Raw genomic sequence first — 19,790 nt, 5'->3', positions numbered from 1 at the left:
GGTTTATTTAGTACCGTAACACCTTTCGCAGTGTATAAAGTAAGAAAAGGAAATGTAATACACACCATGAACCAGGGTAAGTGTTACATTCAACTGTTAAATCCTTCAATGGTTTTTCACATCTCCATGTCTACGCATGCACTTTCAATTCACAATCACATTCTACTGTCTTCAGCATGATAGCATGCTTACATTACATGATACAGTATATGAGTCTTCACATCAAGCTCTGTATGCCAGATGCATGCATCAACTCATGGCTTGGCTTGTTACATCAATTCCTATTACATGTAAACTGACAGGGAAGTGTGCCTTAGTTTCATACAATAAAAAAGCGATTAAGCAGCTTGTGGTCTGTTTATCTTAATGGAAATGGAACGAAAATTAACAAAAGTTAGTTACAATGTGTTGTGTTGGGTTTGTCAGGAATGACTTGTATTACACCTCCCAATGGTGTGCATGCACATCCTTATAGTTAAACACCTAAATAATCTTCCTTTTCTCCTCCACGCACTCAGAATTCAAATTTCTCTTAATGTTAGGACGGTACGTTATAGTACGGTGGTAGTACTGTGTGGTAGTAATGTGTAATTGGTAGTACTTTGTGGCTATTATGTGATGGTGCTGGTAGTACTGTGGTAGAACTGTGTGGATATGTGTGGTGGTGGTGGTGGTGGTGGTGGTGGTGGTGGTGGTGGTGGTGGCGTGTCCTAAACTCAGAACCAGAACTCGGAAACGAAGATGTGGACATTGACGATGTTCCGATGAGACACCACCCCAGAGGTGACATAGTTCATAGCCAGCTTCAACACCATGTTTAGCGAGCCAATCAGGGGCTTCACCTGTCGGACGACACCTAAGGGAGACACAGAGGGATAGTCAGAGAGTGAAGGGTACCAAACGTACTGGGTAAGGAGGGTGTTATGACTGGCCATCAAGTTAGCTTTATTAAAACAGTTTCATTTAGTTAGCAGTCGTCCTTACAGGGGATAGGAAACCTTTCTCTACGTTTTTGCATTCCTACTCGTAACATACTGTATGGAAGTAATAGGCCCATTCTAGTTCTATCTCGGGACATTCTAGAATGAAAAGTGGCAGCAGGGATGGATCGATGTTGTTTTCTTCTCATCACGTGCAGCAATAGTATTACTGGAGCCTGGTGACGTGCTGACCTCATATGATGAGAGGAATGTCAAACTTATTCATGTGAATCGGGCTTTTATTTCTCTCCTTCATCCCTCCCTCCCTCCATCCATCCACCCGTCCCCACCTTCCTCCCTCCAACCGCCAACCTCCCCTGGAGGACAAGCAAAAGAGACACTCTCCTATCACGGTAACAACGTGGGGAAAACACACCACCACTGCTTTAGACCGAGACTCAAGAATGACCGAATGCACATGGAATTTGTTGGAAGCTCTTTTTAAGTGAACATGCGATTACAGGGCGAAAAACGCCAGTGTTTATCCAGGCTGTCAGCAGGCCCTTTCTCTGCGGAGGGCTGGTGACATTTTAGCTCAGTCCTGTTTGAACAGCCATCGCCCAGCGTGCAGCCAGGCAGCACAATCACTGCACTGTCCTTTCACTGTTGTCTTTCTCTCTATCTATCCATCTCTCTGGTTCTCTCTCAACGGTTTCTCACACAGAGAGACAGGTATTAGATGAAGTAGGTATTGGTCTCATAATTCAAAAATATATTCAATTCAATGCGGTAAAGTCTATCAAAAGTACAGCATGATGAATTATCTTAAATCAAATCAACAAGATGTCACGCCATCACTCAATGTGACGCATGAAAAGCCTTTGTACCACAATTGTCATAAACCAGTGAGAGACATTTGGTCATGGGTATTTCCATGTTAAAAGCCCCATGAGCACTAACATATGAAGTTCATATGAGCACATCACATTTGATGTCAAAACGAAAGCTAGAGAAACTAAGGCTTTTATAAATTTTTCTACCGTTTCCATCCTAAAAATTTGGAATATGCGAAGGCTTTGACTTCTGGTCAAACAGATGGAAAAGGGGTCTTAGAAAACAGAAAAAGTCTTAAAAGGTATTAGAATACATCAAAACACAATAATGTTGGAGTAAAGACCCTACCAACTAATATCAACATTTTATATTTACTTTTGCAGAAATTATTTGCCATAAGTTTACTAAATATTGCCTATTGTCTTGTCATTACAAAATCAGTAACATACTGACTGCAACTGAATTGGCTACAGTGGGAATTCATTGTAGTAACAAACCACAGTTGGGTCACCTACTACTGTCCTCCCTTCCACTGGCATTCTGTTATGTCCGGTCCGGACTAACCAAATTTGGTCTTGTTTAGAGGTGGAGCTCATTCAAATAATAGCCAGTGTGTATAATAATACCCAAACATGTAAAGGAAGATGTAAAAAAAATTCTACCATGAAGAGAAGGACATTCATAATTATGCATTTCTGTATAGTACAGATCAAAGACCCATGATTTCATTCTGTTACCATCAGTCTGTTAATGGGTGTTAATCCACTTCACTTACAAATGTAGGATCTTAATTTGACCACTCTTTCGTTGCTGAGAATTTTCATACACAGAAGGAAATGTAAACTTGTAGTGTATTTGAGGTTTAAAAAGGTTTCTAAAGTTTGTAATTTCTACATTGAAATTTCAGACTTGATTTGCCCATTAATTATAATCCACATAATTCACATTTCCAGTTGCTGCAGGATTATTTTCCTGCTGTAGCAAACTGTCTCAAATTAAGATTCTACATCTGTATTATAGTTCAATAACCAAAATAGATTTTTTTCAAACTTAAGGTGTTATATCATAGCTGGCACCCCATTCTTTCTGCAGATATTTAAGAGTTTTTGTTAAACATGGTCACATAAAAAACAGGGAGATTTTACCGTCCATCTGTCACCAAACTTTACATCTGCACTGTTCTTCGAGTAAATGTGATTTTGGAAACTGTTCTGTCTAAATAAAAAGTATTCCTTGTGCATAGAGTTGCATGGTTTGTTTAACTTTGCAATCAATGGTTTTTGTTTGGCATACTTTTAAAGTGAAAAATCGGAGTCTCAGCATCATCCTGTTTCCGTGGAATTGCCCTCATTCTCACCACAGGGCAAACGATGAAGATCAAGGGTGAGCTGGTTGCTGCAAATGTCCTCTGGGGTGGACACTGGCATGGTGTGGGGTTAGAATCTAGACCCTCTCTAAAACGCTAACATTATTTTCTCTTCTCCTCTCTTGCCTTCTCCCTGTCTCATCTTCTCCTCTTCCTAAGGGGGCCTGCCTGATGTTTGTGGCACCCTCATTGAGGCCCGCGAGGGTAAATTAGTCCCATGTGTTGGACGACGGGAAGCGGACTGGTCTGTCACGCGATACAGCCATGAAGGCAGGCAGGCATTCCTTCAGGGATCCATCTTTAGGCGGCAGCAAGAGAAGCTCAACCAGAGTCAGTCTTACTGAGCCTCCCCTCTCGTCCCCTCTCCCCTCATCCTTCTCCCAGTCAGTCTGGATCCCTGCGGCCACACAGAAGATTCCAGAAGATTCCAGCGATAAGCGCCTGAAGAGTGTGGAATAGGGCCCTTCTTACCAGGGTTGCCCCCTTGTTTTGGTGTTTTGGGACTCTGTTGCGTAGTGACACAGGGCTGAGGGGCTGAGGGGAGCGGGGCGGGGGTTTTATTGTTTCCAAACCGTCAGCTCCATCAGAGAGAAGGAACCTCTGTGTGAACTCAACGACAGTGCTGCAGCACTAATGTTCAGAAAAATAAAGGACATGGAAAAACAGATTGGGGCTTTGCGTATATGAAACAATTATTATCATCATCAGCAAATGGAGGTGGCATGCTGTTCAGTTATACAAGTGCCAAATATTCACTCAATACGGAGAGATAATGTAGACATAAAGTTGACTGAGTTTGGGAATTGATCCACTGCATGTGAGTAGTTGACATACAACAAGATATACTACCAATGCAATATGTGCACTGTGTGCAATGCATGAGAAGAAACAGAGTTCATGAAGTTCAAATTTGCTCATGTAACTTCGAAGTCAATCAGTTCACAGGGTTCAATATTGGATGAACTAGAAGACCCAATCAAGGCGAGCGAGAGCGAGACGAGCACAATGAAACATACCATTCATTATAAATACAGTATGGAGCACCACAATACGGCATGGATTTCACTTTCACAATAGCCCTGTTTTATTGGGAGTAGAGCAATTGTCTCAGATCATAAATGTGACCCGAATCCAATGGAGGCTCTAAATGTTTTTCATTACAGAGGTCAGCTGGGGCCAAGTTTGCTGCTGCCGCAAACAAAATGTCTCAAGGACAAATGAAAATCAGAGGGACAAACAAGCGAAATGTTACATTATTTTAAATGTACATGATATAAAAAATACACTAGACAATGTAGGATTCAACTAAATGTTGCCATGAGCATCCACAGTCAAAACTCCTCAATATCTAAATGGCATTGCACAACTATGTTACGTCTGTAGGCGTCTCACGGCTTTCTCAGGTACTGTGCTCAGTTCTACTGTCAGCAGCTTACATGTAGTCACTGATCAGTGAGGTGCAGCAGCTGAGTCCCTTGATTGGCTCAACACAGCTCAGCAAGTGGCAGAGTGATGTAGTGCATGCAGTGTGTGTTCCTCTTAATGATCCCATGTTTTAATTGCGCAGCTAGACCAGCCAGATGTTACCCCTGAAGAGGCTTGTATGAAGCCTTATAAGGGCTCTGTGCTTCAGCATGTTTCACATCCACAGCACACAGAGTACTGTATCCTCCATGAAGACAAGGCATCTACAGTGACAGCTGGAGCTCAACATACTAGCTATGAACCTGAGGTTCAACCAAACCACCACAACCACATAATCATTGCAAACATTTCACTCAGTCACGAGCTGTGGTGAGGTGAAAACCTCAAAGCTACCAGGTTTTACTTTGATGCAATCATATCATCAGTACCTGAGGTGTAGGCCTTTACACATAAACAATAAAAAGACCAGATCTCTCACTGATATCATCTCTCCTCTACTTTGTGTATCTAGTACATTCCAGGATATGATTGTACGCCTACAGTACGTCTGAAAGTGCTCTGCTCTGCTATCCCTGGGAGTGCGTTGTTCTGTTCCTCTGAGGTAGTATATCTGCCGCAGGGTGCAGAGGTGACCCCACCATGTTCCAACCTCCATCAAACACACAGCTGCACAAACCCCCTGTTCCCCAGAACATTCCGCCACACCATAAAATAGCCTGTAAGTAGAAAAAAGCATTAACACTAGAGGCGCAGAGGCAGTCATTTTGACTGCATATGAATTTAAAATTGAAATATCTCTTCAATGTTTTAAAGTCATGCTGCCCTCCTTCCTTGAATTTTCCTAAATAAGTATATTTAACACACATATGTTGTTAGAATTTAGATATCACCATTGGTGATTGTAGCATGTAAATCTTGGTGGGGCAAAATAAAGCCACTACACAACACTAAACAACACATTAACAATGAAAGCTCATACAATATTCAATGATTCCTTTTCTCTAAAAACAGGTTATAGGCAACACCAAGTCAGAACAGTAGGCGAAATTAAGAGGGGAAAATATACCAAATTATTAGGCACATGGGCTACTAACAGCTTACTAGACAACATACTCCTAGTATTATTTTCGTAGCTACAGTATACATAACCCCCCCGGCATATTTCATCATTTATGCAGCAGCATACAAGACATTTTTGGACTCACCTTGTTGTGATGTGCTCACTTGAATTGGAAGGTGGCGAGGCAGTCCTTCGTGGACAGATTTTGTCATTAAACTTTGCCATTGTAACGTCCTGACCAGAGTTCTTATGTGTTTTGCTTGTTTAGTGTTGGTCAGGACGTGAGCTGGGTGGGAATTCTATGTTGTGTGTCTAGTTTGTCTGTTTCTGTGTCCAGCCTAATATGGTTCTCAATCAGAGGCAGCTGTCAATCGTTGTCCCTGATTGAGAATCATATATAGGAGGCTTGTTTTGTGTTGGGATTTTGTGGGTGATTGTCTTCTGTCTTTGTGTTCTGCACCAGATAGGACTGTTTTCGGTTTTCACATTTATTGTTTTGTTGTTTGTAGTGTTCACATATTCTTTATTAAATTATGTTGAACACTAGCCGCGCTGCGTTTTGGTCCTCTCCTTCATCCCAGGAAGAAAACCGTGACAGTCATCAAAGTCTGGCATTCTCTGGATTTATGGTGCTATCAAGACCACTGAGAACTCGGAAAAAACAAGGTTGAATCATGATGAAGTCAGTGATCTTCAGGTCGTAGCGCTTGAAAGAGGCCCGAGTTCCCGACTTACAATTCCGATTGGATGATTGTTTTATCCTGAGTTCCCAGTTGTCTTGAACTCACTGAAGTCAGATTTCCCAGTTCCAAGTTTACAGTTGTTTTGAGCGTGGCAAAAATCTTGCTGGATTGACAGTATGGCCAATGTTGAATGTTTATCATTTCAAACTTGGAAAACAGACCCTTAAACCCAGATTTGGGACCACACAGACACTCCACTGAACAGCAGGCTAGTGATTGCTTTGCCATGCTTGCAGTTAGCCACTGATTCCTTCCAAACCACTCATTGTTGAATTTACTATTTCCAACTTATTGTGTAATGTGTATGTCCAATGAGCACCGATATGTTTCATCTACAATTTATTTTCATTATTTCTCTTCATATGACAAGGATTAAAGAAGATTTTCCATAGATTGTCGACTTGATTCATGATGATGACTGTTGGCTAAGATTTTGAAAGTATCAGTCCAATCAAAGCTGCTGTAGATATAACGTGGTGTGACGTAATTTTATCTGTGGCCAATGACCTTGAGCCTTCTTGCATGGGCACTTCTAATGTATCTCTATGGCAGCACCCAAGAGGCTTGAATTTTCAGAGCTCTACCCTTAGATTTGGCGGTGACGTCGTGTCCCCATGAGTGAGAGAGCCAATCAAGGCGCAACTAGAGAACATTACCAGCCCCTACGCTCCGTATTTTCCGCTGGCTGCCCCACCACCAGAGAAAGCACTGAGCTGTCTGAAACACCTGCCTTTTGGAGCGACCTTACTCAAGAAAGCAGAAAAGATAACGTTTGTTAACTCAATGATTATTATATCTTTTTTTACATTGTTTGCAAACAAATATTAATAACAAAATAACATGCAAAACAGGCAACCCTGTTTTTTTTTAGCTAAAAATGTGGGGCTCAAAACAGGTGGGGCCCTGCCCTGAATGACTGGTCGCCGCTGGATATCACGAACGGAATTTGTGTTATAAGAAGTTTTAGGAGGACATGTCATATCTTTCCCTGGATTGCCAAAAAGTGACTTTTTCTAATCATCCTATAGAGTCACATGCAGGTAAGACGTTTTGATTTCTATCAGAGGAGCCTGGTGGGAGGAGCTATAGGATGACGGGCTCATTGTAATAGCTGGGATGGAATCAATGGAACGGAGTCAAACATGTGGTTTCCATGTTTGATGTGTTTGAAACATTCCATTTATTCCATTCCAGCCATTACAATGAGCCCGTTCTCATATAGCCCCTCCCACCAGCCTCCTCTGAGTTCTATATAGTATCAGATAGAGCAGATTCTGAGGTTTCCAAAACCCTTAACCTTGCTAAATAAATCTATTTCAAAATGTCACTTTTTCCCATGAATAACCGCTGTTCTTTTGCGCTCCACACGTGAGATCCCCCACAGTAACATAAACTAATAAAAATGTTATGGTGTTCTTTGATTGTTACCCAAGACCTTCATGAACACAACCAAAGGATACTTTTTCTGATAGGATATGTGAAATGTACTTATTAGACAGTTAGAACGTTGCAGTCAAAATGGCTGCTCATTGGCGTAGTAAGGGGGGTAGCGAGGCCCGGTATTTTAAGTGTTAAATACATGGTATCAGAGGAGACACTGCCACAAAACAAAGTGAAGCAAATGTCAGGAGGCTGCGAGGGATACAATATTAAAGGGTTACATGTAAACAGTACAATTTCGGGGTTTTCTGGTTTCTACAACTCGGCGAGGAAGTGTATGACAAAATCCAAAATGAACGGGTTTAACACCAGAAACAAATGAAAAGTATGCGTCGGCCTCACCACAGTATTGTATAATGACACGCTGGCCGTGGTGCGATGCATACTCAGTGCTGTAAAACCATTGGACAAAGGCCAGGCAGAGCACGCTACGGCCCAGGCCCAGTCCGCTCTGAGAGAGGCATAGGATTAGCATGAACCCCCTTGGGGACCGGACCATAGGGCACGGGCCTGACTGGCCTTTCTTGTGTGTTTGGTATAGCTCCTGATCACAACCAACTGACCGACGGTTGGGCAGTCCAGCCAGGCTGTCTAAACAGTCCCTTGACCACTCCAAAGGAGACGTGAGCACTGAACACCCCCAGTCTGAAAGGCCAGCTCGTGTGGTTTGGTATTTCAAGGTCATTTAGCAATGAGTCACAGTTAGATCAAATGAACCGTTGGACGCATGCAATCATGCTCCACTGTTTGTGACATCATTGAAAAAGTAGCTACAGTAGCTGGAAGGAAAAGATTGCTGCTTTTCTTGGACTTTCTATTTTCGGTGGTTGTTTAATGGATGAGTAGCATTGATGATATAGTAACATTATCTTTATTGTGACCTTCACCTCGTAGTAAAAGTGACCTTGTACAGTAACCTAAACTACCGCTGAGGAGCATAGGACAGATTAGACAAAAGCACTCTATATCTAGAAACATAGCATTAAAACCTACAACAGAAGTTGATGCTGGATTTGGTGGACTTCCTGGAAACATTGATTTCTCAACATGCGCTTTTCCTGGTGAATGTCTTTTGGATCCATATTTGATAAATGGATACAGTATGTCATTATCCCTGGATATCTTTCATTACATTATCTGTATTGGCCAAAAATATATACATAAAGCAGTGGCGGTCGGTGCCATTTAAGATGAAGGAGAACTATTTTTTTTCATGAGACTGGTCTTATTTCTATAACAGCATACTGGATGACTCTCATTCATATTCCATTCACCTAGTTCAATGTAACAGCGATAGGTTTAGGCTACTACATAATGTTCAAATGTTCCCTATACCCATCCTGAGGTTGCTACAACCTAGCCTATGAATGAAAGTTTACAACGTAGGTGTAGACAGGTCGAGAGACAAATATGTGACATTCAATACCGCCTAGCACACTCTTGCCTGCATCAAGCTGATATAGGGTGTAATCATTGGTCCAACATTTGCTAACGCGAGTTTCTATTGGACAAATGAAGGTATGTTAATCCCCGTTTTGTTCCATTTGCTTCCGTTTAAGAAATGTTTTCCAACAGAATTTGCGGAATGAATACACCCATGATCACACGTAAACACAGTTCACTTACATAGCAGCCACGTTGTATTCCTTCTCGCATCGATGCGCTCTCCTCCTCTCACCTCTTCCCTTCGCTTGTTGACTTCAATGCACAACACATCAGCTACATGTGACCAGGCGAAAAAACCTTTTCAAGCCAAACTGATACACACAGCCAACATCGTTCTCACCATATTCGCTAATGTAACGTCATAGTCAGCATAGCTAATAGAACTAACGCGTTACTAAACCCGCTACAATCATGCAGTAACATTACAATGTACAGTCAGTAAGCAGTTACACCGGTGGGCCCCAGTGGCAATAAATTCGTAATACCAAAAGCTTACCTTGACTTGGAAAATTTCCAGTGTTGTAATGGAAAGTCATAGCCAGCTAGCTAACATAGCATCCCTCAGTTTGAGCAGGGTGTTTGAGTAGGCTAAACCAGCTAGCTGCATTTGATAGCTAAGTAAGTGTAACTAGAAGTGAAAAAAATGAGGACATCTCTCTCACTATTCCTCTTTTGCTTCTCCTTCATTTTGGAAGAAATTAATTTGTTCAAAACTATTGTCTCTCTCTTTTATACACTGCAGTGCTAGATAGCTGTAGCTTATGCTTTCAATACTAGATTCATTCTCTAATCATTTTATTGGGTGGACAACATGTCTGTTCATACTGCAATAGTTCTAATAGTCTGGAGGGTGTCCTCTGGAAGTTGTGTAAGTCTATAGAAGGCGGTGAGAACCATGAGACTACTAGGTTTTGTATTGAAGTCAATGTACCCAGAGGAGGATGGAAGCTAGCTGTCCTCCGCCTACACCATGGTGCTACCCTACAGAGTGCTGTTTGTATATGTATTTATTATGAATTATGGATCCCCATTAGCTGCTGGCAAAGCAGCTAATGTATTGTAAAAACATTACAATACATTCACAGATTTCACAACATACTGTGTGCCCTCAGGCCACTACCACATAACTATAGTACTAAGTGTGCGTGTGTGTGTGTGTGTGTGTGTGTGTGTTGTGTGTGTGGTGTGTGTGTGTGTGTGTGTGTGTGTTGTGTGTGTGTGTGTGGTGTGTGTGTGGTGTGTGTGTGTGTGTGTGTGTGTGTGTGTGTGTGTGTGTGTGTGTGTTGTGTGTGTGTGTGTGTGTGTCCAATATTTGTATTGCTTCACAGTCCCCGCTGTTCCATAAGGTGCTATTTTTTTATTGTTTTTTAAACCAATTTTACTGCTTGCGTCACTTCTTGATGTGGAATAGAGTTCCATGTAGTCATGGCTCTATGTAGTACTGTGTGCCTCCCATAGTCTGTTCTGGGGACTTGGGGACTGTAAAGAGACCTCTTGTGGCATGTCTTGTGGGTATGCATGGGTGTCCGAGCTGTGTACCAGTAGTTTAGACAGACAGCTTGTGCATTCAGCATGTCAATACCTCTCACAGATAAAAGTAGTGATGAAGTCAATCTCTCCTCACTTTCAACCAGGAGAGATTGACATGCATATTATTAAAATCGCTCTCTGTGTACATCCAAGCCAGCCGTGCTGCCCTGTCTCGAGCCAATTGCAATTTCTGAAGTCCTTTTTTGTAGACCTGACCACACGACTGAACAGTAGTAGACAAACAGGGTCTGTAGGACCTGCCTTGTTGAAAGTGTTGTTAAGAAGGCAGAGCATCGCTTTATTATAGACAGACTTCTCACTCTTAGCTACTACTGAATCAATATGTTCTGACCATGACAGTTTACAATCTAGGGTTACTCCAAGCAGTTTAGTCATCTCAACTTGCTCAATTTCCACATTATTATTACAAGATTTAGTTGAGGTTTAGGGATTAGTGAGTGTTTTGTTCCAAATACAATGCTTTACGTTTTAGAAATATTTAGGGCTAACTTATTCCTTGCCACCCACTCTAAAACTAACTGCAGCTCTTTGTTGAGTGTTGCAATGGTTTCAGTCGCTGTAGTAGCTGATGTGTATAGTGTTGAGTCATCCGCATACATAGACACTCTGGCTTTACTCAAAGTCAGTGGCATGTCGTTAGTAAAAATTGAAAAAAGCAAGGGGACTAAACAGCTACCCTGGGGAATTCCTGATTCTAACTGCATTATATTTGAGAGGCTTCCATTTAAAGAACAGCCTCTGTGTTCTGTTAGACAAGTAACTCTTTATCCACATTATATCAGAGGGTGTAAAGCCATAACACATACGTTTTTCCAGCAGCAGACTATAATGTCAAAAGCTGCACTGAAGTCTAACAAGACAGCACCCACAATCATTTTATCATCAATTTCTGTTGAGGCTACTGTCAACCTTCTTTGCAAAATAGTGTGTTTTAATCAATTATTTGGTGACGTGATTATATTTAGTATTTATATATATTTAGCTTTATCAAAAAAATGATAACTTTTTTAATGTTTTACAATTTCAATTTTTATGAAATTCACTGAGGATGGTGGTCTTCCCCTTCCTCCTCTGAGGAGCCTCCACTGACATGAAGTGGTAATAAATTAGTCAAATATAAATAATCAAAATAAAGCTGAAATAAACAGCTGCGTGGCTGTGGAGATACTAGTAGGGAGTGATGATGAACAACTGTATACAAATCAAGTGGAGCGCAGAGGAGAGGGAGACAAGTACTTAGTTAGCTCTGTCTGGCAAATTATTGTAATACACTTACAGTAAGAATCCATGGTGTCTCAATGTGTGTGGCTACAGTATGTGTGTGAGGATGTGTGTAGGCATACTGTATGTACAGGCGTATGCAGAAGAGTGCAATATTGCATGCAAGCTTACATACAGTCTGTGGGCGCATGTGTGTGACAATATCTAGCATCAGTGTAGACCAACTCGGGGAAGAGAAGGCGTTGTGTGTTTGGCTGTGCTGTGGGGTTGTCGGGTGGAGAAGACACTGTTTTGATTAGCTGTACTAATCCCCTCAGTGACAGGCAGGCAAGCAGGCAGGGATTCTTCATGGGCTTGGCCCGCTCTTGTGGGGCCTGCTGATGCCATGTCATGATTCATGATCATCCCCTGACAGACAGCCTCTCTCTCTTTCTCTCTCATTCACTCTCTCTTTCTCTTTATCTCCCTCTTTCTCTTGCTCTCCTTTCCCGCTCTCTGCTTATCACCCTACCCTTCACAGTTCTGTCGTCAGCTCCACACGAACCACACAAAGACAACACATCAACTAGATTGCGCCTGAAATGGCAACCTATTGACTAGTATGATTCCTCATGAAACTAGAAGAACCAAAAAGGATCATGATTTTGGGGGGAGTTGTATCCTTAGAAGGTTCCTTTGGAGGAAGGATTGTTGACATGTGTATCTTAAAGCATAATTGAGAAATAATTAATTGGTTTTGGAATATTTGTAACATTTTGGTCTTACCCAGGCCTCCTTTAAGACATAATGTTTCATTTGTAGGTGCTAAAAAAGCAATTGTTATTGTCAGATAAAGCTTTTCTGCTTGTTCTGTAATATGAGTGGTATTTCTATTTCAATAAAAAATCTTACATGCATCTATGAATATTGAAAAATATAAACATGAATATTGAAAACATTTTATTTGGCCAATTTTTCTATATACTCTATGGGAATATCAAAGTTCCAGAGTGGGATCTCTGGTACTTTTATGATCCATTACCAACACAGTGAATGTGAAAATGGATTCAAAATGGTCGATGATGGATGAGCACTGATACAAATAAAAGGAGAGCTGTGATTGGTTATATTGCCTACTATGCCAATTTCTCTGTATAAAATGGGCCGTAACTTTAAAACTAGCATAGATCCCACTCGGGAACTTTGATATACATGTAGATTATATTTATTTCAAACACTATATTGAAGAATTAGCCAAATCTGAAATGGTATATTTTCAATATTCATGTTTATATTTTTAAATTTCCATAAATGTACGTAAGAAATGTGTGGTTGAAATAAAAAATAATACTCATATTACATAGCAAGCGCTAAAGTGTCATATGACACCAACAGCTTTGTAGCACCTACCGATTAAACATTATGGAGTTTTAAAGCAGGCCTGGGTAAGGCCAAAATGTCACAAATATTCAAACTTTAATTAACTATTTCTCAATTATGCTTTAAGATACACATGTCAAATAAATGTGAACAATCCTTCCTCCAAAGGACTTTGTGAAATTCAGAAAATCATGGTCTTTTTTTGTTCTAGTTTAGTGAGGAATCACCCTCGTGCACTATACAGTATACGCTGCCATTTCAGACACATTCCTAGACTTAAGCCTCAAGCCCCACTCTTCCACAGTAACACTCTGCTAATATTTGACACACCACGCCCAAATTACACCAGCTACTGTGGAAGACATCTTGACCCATGGCCACATATAGTAGGCTACTTGGCCAGACACAGACAGGTTACTTACTCCATGGTTCCCTTCACAGCCCGCCATCTCCATGCCAATAACATCGAAATTAGGCATTCCAAATTGTTTGGGAAGAATTGAACCACAAGCATTTTTCTACCTGCTCTCTACAATGGTTGGCATCAAGCTGTGGCTTCTGGGCCCTCTGGCCAGTCCAGGGAAGCTTTATAGGGACCATTGTTGGTGGTTTAGACCTACTGTCGGAAGATACTAGCGTCACCAAAGGATGAGGTTTAGGAACTATCCCTGCGATGGTTTGCTCACTTCCCCACTCATGGTGGCCAGAAGGAAAGCTTTGAACCCTTCTGTGGAGAATCTGGAGATGCTACTCCCACCCTCTTTCTTCTCTAATATAGATCACATGTTGCTACTCCAGCCCAGCCCCATCCCTATTCTCATCTTCAGTCCCACCCTCAGTACCAGCCCCAGCCAAGCCATAGCTACCTTTGCCTGCTAACATGAGCATGACGTGAGCTCAGTCCATCCACACCATGCGTTCACTGGGAGTGGTGTTAAAACAATAGTAGTCCCACTGGGAAAGCATGGCCTGGGAGAGGAAGTCAAACAAGGGGAACCACCAACACCATGGAAGACCATTGGAGAGACCACCGTCAATCTGTAGCACACCACACACACACACATATACACACATGGGCACACACATCACTACCATCACCACAAGCTGCAGCAGAGGAAAGCCCCTGATTCTGGACCACCACCTGCTCCCTGTGCTGCAGACCACAGAACCACAAAACCCTTGTTTTTAAATGGAGTAGCTCCGCAGTCCACCTGCTGGCTGCCAGAATCAATCATCCTATCATGTCCCTTCAAACAGACGTCGTCCTCAATCTGACCAAATCAGAAGTGCACGTGTGATAGTGCAAGATCGTCTCAGTAATGCATACCTCTTCCTTCACCGTTTGTCTTTCCGAATATGCGTCATCTGATGTGCCAGTCATGACATACCATCAAGCTGGATCTACTTTATCTCTACCTGTAGTGGCGTAAGACACCACGTACTGCCACGACCACACAGCGTCTGTTGTGCGGTCGTGGCAGTACATGGTGCTGGGCTAGTCACTGGGCTCCAGGACATTGGATTCGGTGAGTGTTTAATTGGTTGTGATCATGTTTTCCCGAGCGTTGGGGGGTTGATGTGTTTGCACAGATGCGGCTGGCTGTCAAGGCTGTCACCCAGACGTGACAGAGCTGGGAAAACCTCTCCTATGACACTGATAGATGACTAGAGAAGAGTGGTGCGGCTCTCTCGCAGTGTGTGGCTCGTTGTATAGCCAGTGTGTGTGTGTGTGTGAGAGTGGGTGAGACTGTGCGTCACCGTGTGAAACAGAGCCCCAACTCAGAATCACTTTCCCAAAGTAGCAGTGTACCAAACTTAAATGGTTTTACCCTGGTCAAAGTGGTCAGTCTATTAAAAGCGCTATTGGTGAATACAAAGGAGGACTTTCCTCTCACTCACAAAGTAGATTTATACGCAACTCGTACAGATAGTTTACACGTCAGCTAGCTACAGAGCTAAGCCACAGTCAGTAGCCAAACGAACCAGAGCAGAGCACCACCACTGAGCTGAATAAAGCAAACTCTATAGCTAATCACGGACACGGACACTTCAAAGCAGACGGTCACTGACCCATGCCTTTGTCAGCAGAGCACGTCAACATGGCCGACTAAGGCTAACATGTGAGAGCTGCATCCAATAAGCATCCTAGAGTTTGGGAGAGAAGTGGCTCCTCACAAACAGGCCTTTCATGTGGTAGTCAGTTAAAGAACTCTAATGTTCCGCGAGACACTGAGGGCTAGTGGGGGAAATGAACAATACATTTAACCACATGAATCACAGGGCCTAAGATTACTTCTGCACACATTGGGCACACACGCACATACATACACACACACACACACACACACATTCACACATACGCAAGTCACACACATTCTCTCGCATACATGCACGCAGTTTAACTTCTGAGGAGTGGTGAAGTAAGTCCCAAATACCAAAGGATAGTTCATTTATACCCCCAAAAGCAATGACACGATAACCACTGAACTCCGTATCTGTACTCTATTGCGTGGTTGTTCGAGTTATGTTCGTGTACGCTTGTGTGTGGGCACCTGTGTGTCTGTGTGACTATACACATATGTATGTGTGCAATGTGAGACCTTGCGTGCGCCCATAGCCTATGAGCTGATGACTGCTTGGCAGACTCTCTCCGTTATTTCCCTGCTCAGTTCTGGGAAGAGACAGATGTATGTAGTGACAGGCCATCCCTTCATCCATCAGCACAGTGTGTATCTCTCACTCTCTCTCCCACTGTCCCCATCCCGCCATCCTCCCATCGCAGAGCCAAAACATCCAAGACGGCCAAACTATGTGTCACCGGTACACCCCCGTCCTCTTGGGTCCAGGCTTCGGTTCATCTCCCCCAGAGTCAGTGAGCAGCGCTGGATCCTCACCAGACCAGTGGAGGCCACAGTAGAGGGATGGGCTCCTAAACTACAGAGGCTCCACATGTAGTCACACCCATTAGGGCTCCTCTCCTCTCTGTTTTACATAAACAGACTTAGATCTGAGCCTTGATTGCCACTAGTGTCCATGACTGCCTCAAGGCCTGTATAAGGACTGATATTAGTCATAGACATGTACACACGCACATGGAAATATATTATGCACATCCAGACTGCTTGATATGCAAAAGTATAAGGCCATCTCTGTACATCGTAGCCACAATAATCTGTCAGGGAGAAGAAGGGCTTTGTTGCTTAAGAGGAGTGGAAAAAACATGGCGGTCAATAAGTTCATTAAATGGTGCCTTCCCACAAGAGTGGGACAAACTGACGCCAAATGTTTGGTGGAGAAAGAAGAGAAAGCCGTCCTTCATTGGTCTCCGAGGACAACCCAAAGGACAGCTCTCTAGAGGGAGACATAAAGGCCCACGGAAGACGCTGACAGCTCCCAAATGCCACCAGAGTGCAAATGTTATTAGAAGTGCGTGTCAGATGTACTTATGTCACAGGAGCATCCTTATGACGGAGAATTTCATGCTTTTCAATCCAAGGCTTCTCTTTCTTCTCCTCCCCACTCTGCTCTCACATGGAGACACATATGCGTTTGGTTAAAAAAAAGAAGGAGAAAAAAAGAAGCCTTTTCGTAATGCGAAATTAGGTCAGAAAACCACACATTTTTGGGGGGTCTCAGAGCAAATTAAATATCCATCCGTCCAGGACTCGGGACTAGGGAGAACCCATAGTGGTCTCCTGCTATTGTTATTTGTCCCTAGTCATTTGAGGAGTTACGTATACCGTAATACCCAAGTCAAGCGACGTATGGCCTAGCTAGCTGCATCCCTTCGCTCCACTCACCCACAATCTGTTCCTAGCCACCTTCCCTCCTTCTTTCTTTCCACTCACCCACAATCATGCCATGCTCCTGTCGCTTGACGATGTCGAAGGAGTTCTGGACGTTCCCCTCCAGAATGTCGAAGACAATGTCAGAGCTGAGTTGGGGGGAGGAGTGCGCCGGCGACATGGTTCTCAGGAAAACGATCTCTGTTGGAAGAAGATAACCATTAGAGACAAAAGAGCTTTGCAGAGCTTTAAACCCTCATAATCAGGCTGGGATTGAAACAGCCAAGCTCGTGCCAACTTCTCCTCGGGGGAAGACAATTAAATGGGAGGCGGCTGAGCTCTGGGTTTATTGTGTGCAGAGGAGGTTATGACGGGGCAAATGGGTGTTCAGTGCTGTTGTTCAGTTGGAGGCCTGCAATTCCTAAACACCCCGACGAGGAGCTCATGAGAAACAACAAGGATTTAACTTCCCATGAAGTTGAGGATGAGTGTGTCTGAAACATGCACCACATGTAGGTCTAAGTTTGTCTCGGTTTGTCTGTGTGTGATTACAGTGGTCAGTCAGTCAGATCCATCCTAAGTGACACTTAGTCATTGGTTTTGGGCTAGCGGCTAGCCAATACTTGATAGTGTTACCAGTACATTAACCTCATCCCCAGGCTTTGAATGAACACAGCTCAAATATATACTGAGTTTGGGAGGACGTGTCTGGTGCACGACATTACAAGTACACTGTCAACAACACTCTTAAGCATTGGCTGATTTTGGGCAAGAGGTAACATAAAAAGGACTACACTTGCAAGTATTTTTTTTATATATAACATGCAGTGAAAAAAAACCACTGGGTATGAAGAAAAAAAAGTTAGCTGTAATCCAAATGAGTGTCTGAGATTGCGCCCCTACCTTCTGGCTTGGTGAACTCCCTGAAGGTGGGCAGGGAGATGACGGTGTGGGAGACGGAGTGTACGGGGTCCAGGACACAGCCGATGTCGTTGGGCTGGCAGGACTTCACACAGCGGATGGTGTCGGAGCGCTCAACCCTCGCCCTGCTAAGAGAAGAAAAACACACACACCCTCTGACCTTTAGGGGTGAGACTATAAAAAGCCTTTAGGCACCAACCGCCTTCAGTTCCTCCCCTGGTGATCACAATGACAGGGCATCCTCTTCAAAAGGGAGAAGTACAACCGCACAATCAAGAACTCAGCAGGGCCTGTGAAACGGCCGCTACACAAACACGATCTGTCCGACTACAGCGGGGGATGCTGGGTATAGTGTTCGACATCAAAAAAACAATGGTACTGAATGTGGCTAGCAAGAATAATAAAACAATGACGGCCAAAGATCACATAGCAGGCAGATTGTAGCTGCCTGCTGGAGGCTTTGGTAGACGTTGATGGTTTCGTTTCTGATGCCACCGGTTGTGTTTTGTTGCGGAGAGAAGAGGAGTGAAATATGAAATACTAAGAGGAGATGGGAGAATGATGCACGACCTGCTCGCGGGAAAATATTTTGGATTTGTTGAGCGTGTGTCCCCGGCTTCGTATCTGATAATCTCCTGTGGAGAATTTATGGTACGAGGGGGGTTCTAAAAGTCTCCTAAATTGTGAAGAACATGACTAGACAACTCCCAACCGGTCCAAGCTGCTCTCATCCCATTATTTAAGACTGTTTATTTCACAGTCTAATCAGTGGCAGCTCAAGGGGAGACCCCGCTGAAACAAACGCCACCCACCAGCATACCTACAACTACAGGGCCGCTACACTGCCAGGAACCTGTACTGGAATCTGAGAGGAACTGCTTCTTCACCACCAAGCACCAGGGACAGAGCCCCGTCTTTAAATCATCAATGCCCTGGAGACGACGAGAGAGGTCCTGGTTACGAAACATATCAAAACAAATTCTACAACTCAACGTCAGCTGTTATCTCCTCAGCTTGGTGGAGTGTGAGGATGTATCATGCTCTTCCCAATGAACTCAGCTTCTCCATGAACCTAGTCTAAACAGCCAAAATACCCTGTATGCCGCTTATATAGTCTCGTGTGGATGGGCTTCAAACAGAAGTTTATGCAATGTAAGTCACCCTGTAAGTAGCTGGCCAGTGCCTACATGATTTGGCTCTGGTTTCCAAGAGTAACATGTATAGGTCCAGTGAACGTCCACCACTGCTCCAGTATAATATATAATGTAGCTACATAGTGGTTCATTATCTCTCCTCGTGGGACCTATAGGCTGCAGCTCAACCCCAGGCCAGAACCTGGCTCGGGTTGCACGGCTCCTTACATGGAGAGAGGGGAAAAGCCCCTGACAAAAAGTAAAGCCGCCACTGGGTAGGGGCTTGTAATTAGCAATTAGCGGCTGGGTCCAAGTTTTGCTTTGGTCCAGGCCAAAGCCACAAAATGTTCTCCAAGTTTATAATACTTCGGCCTGCAGCAGCGAGAGGAGAGAGCAGGCCCTGGAGGACAGGGCGAATGCTCTGCTCCGCTGGGCCACAAAGTAAATTGACGAGATTATAATGACCCAGGGTGAACTGCCCCTCGTACAGAGCGGGGTACATCAAAGACAAGACAGCAAGTGGAGAAGAGTGCTAATCATGGCCTCTGTGTGTGTGTGTGTGTGTGTGTGTGTGTGTGTGTGTGTG

General features: G+C 43.4%; 1 protein-coding gene across 1 annotated transcript in view; it reads right to left on the bottom strand.

Moving 5' to 3' along the window:
- Window positions 1-622: 622 nt before the first annotated feature.
- The window catches only part of LOC111962218 (fibulin-1-like), a 47,895-nt gene continuing 28,727 nt past the window's right edge, over window positions 623-19,790 (bottom strand). The window contains exons 15-17 of the mRNA XM_023985133.2: window positions 18,054-18,199; window positions 17,214-17,351; window positions 623-856 (exon numbers count right to left, since the gene is read on the bottom strand). Coding sequence (XP_023840901.1) covers window positions 717-856; window positions 17,214-17,351; window positions 18,054-18,199 — 424 coding nt within the window. The 3' untranslated portion in view covers window positions 623-716. The remainder of the gene's footprint in view (window positions 857-17,213; window positions 17,352-18,053; window positions 18,200-19,790) is intronic.

This window comes from Salvelinus sp. IW2-2015, linkage group LG4q.1:29 (assembly GCF_002910315.2).
Source record: "Salvelinus sp. IW2-2015 linkage group LG4q.1:29, ASM291031v2, whole genome shotgun sequence".
Lineage (NCBI taxonomy): Eukaryota > Metazoa > Chordata > Actinopteri > Salmoniformes > Salmonidae > Salvelinus > Salvelinus sp. IW2-2015.
This window is presented reverse-complemented; position numbering and strand designations above follow the sequence as displayed.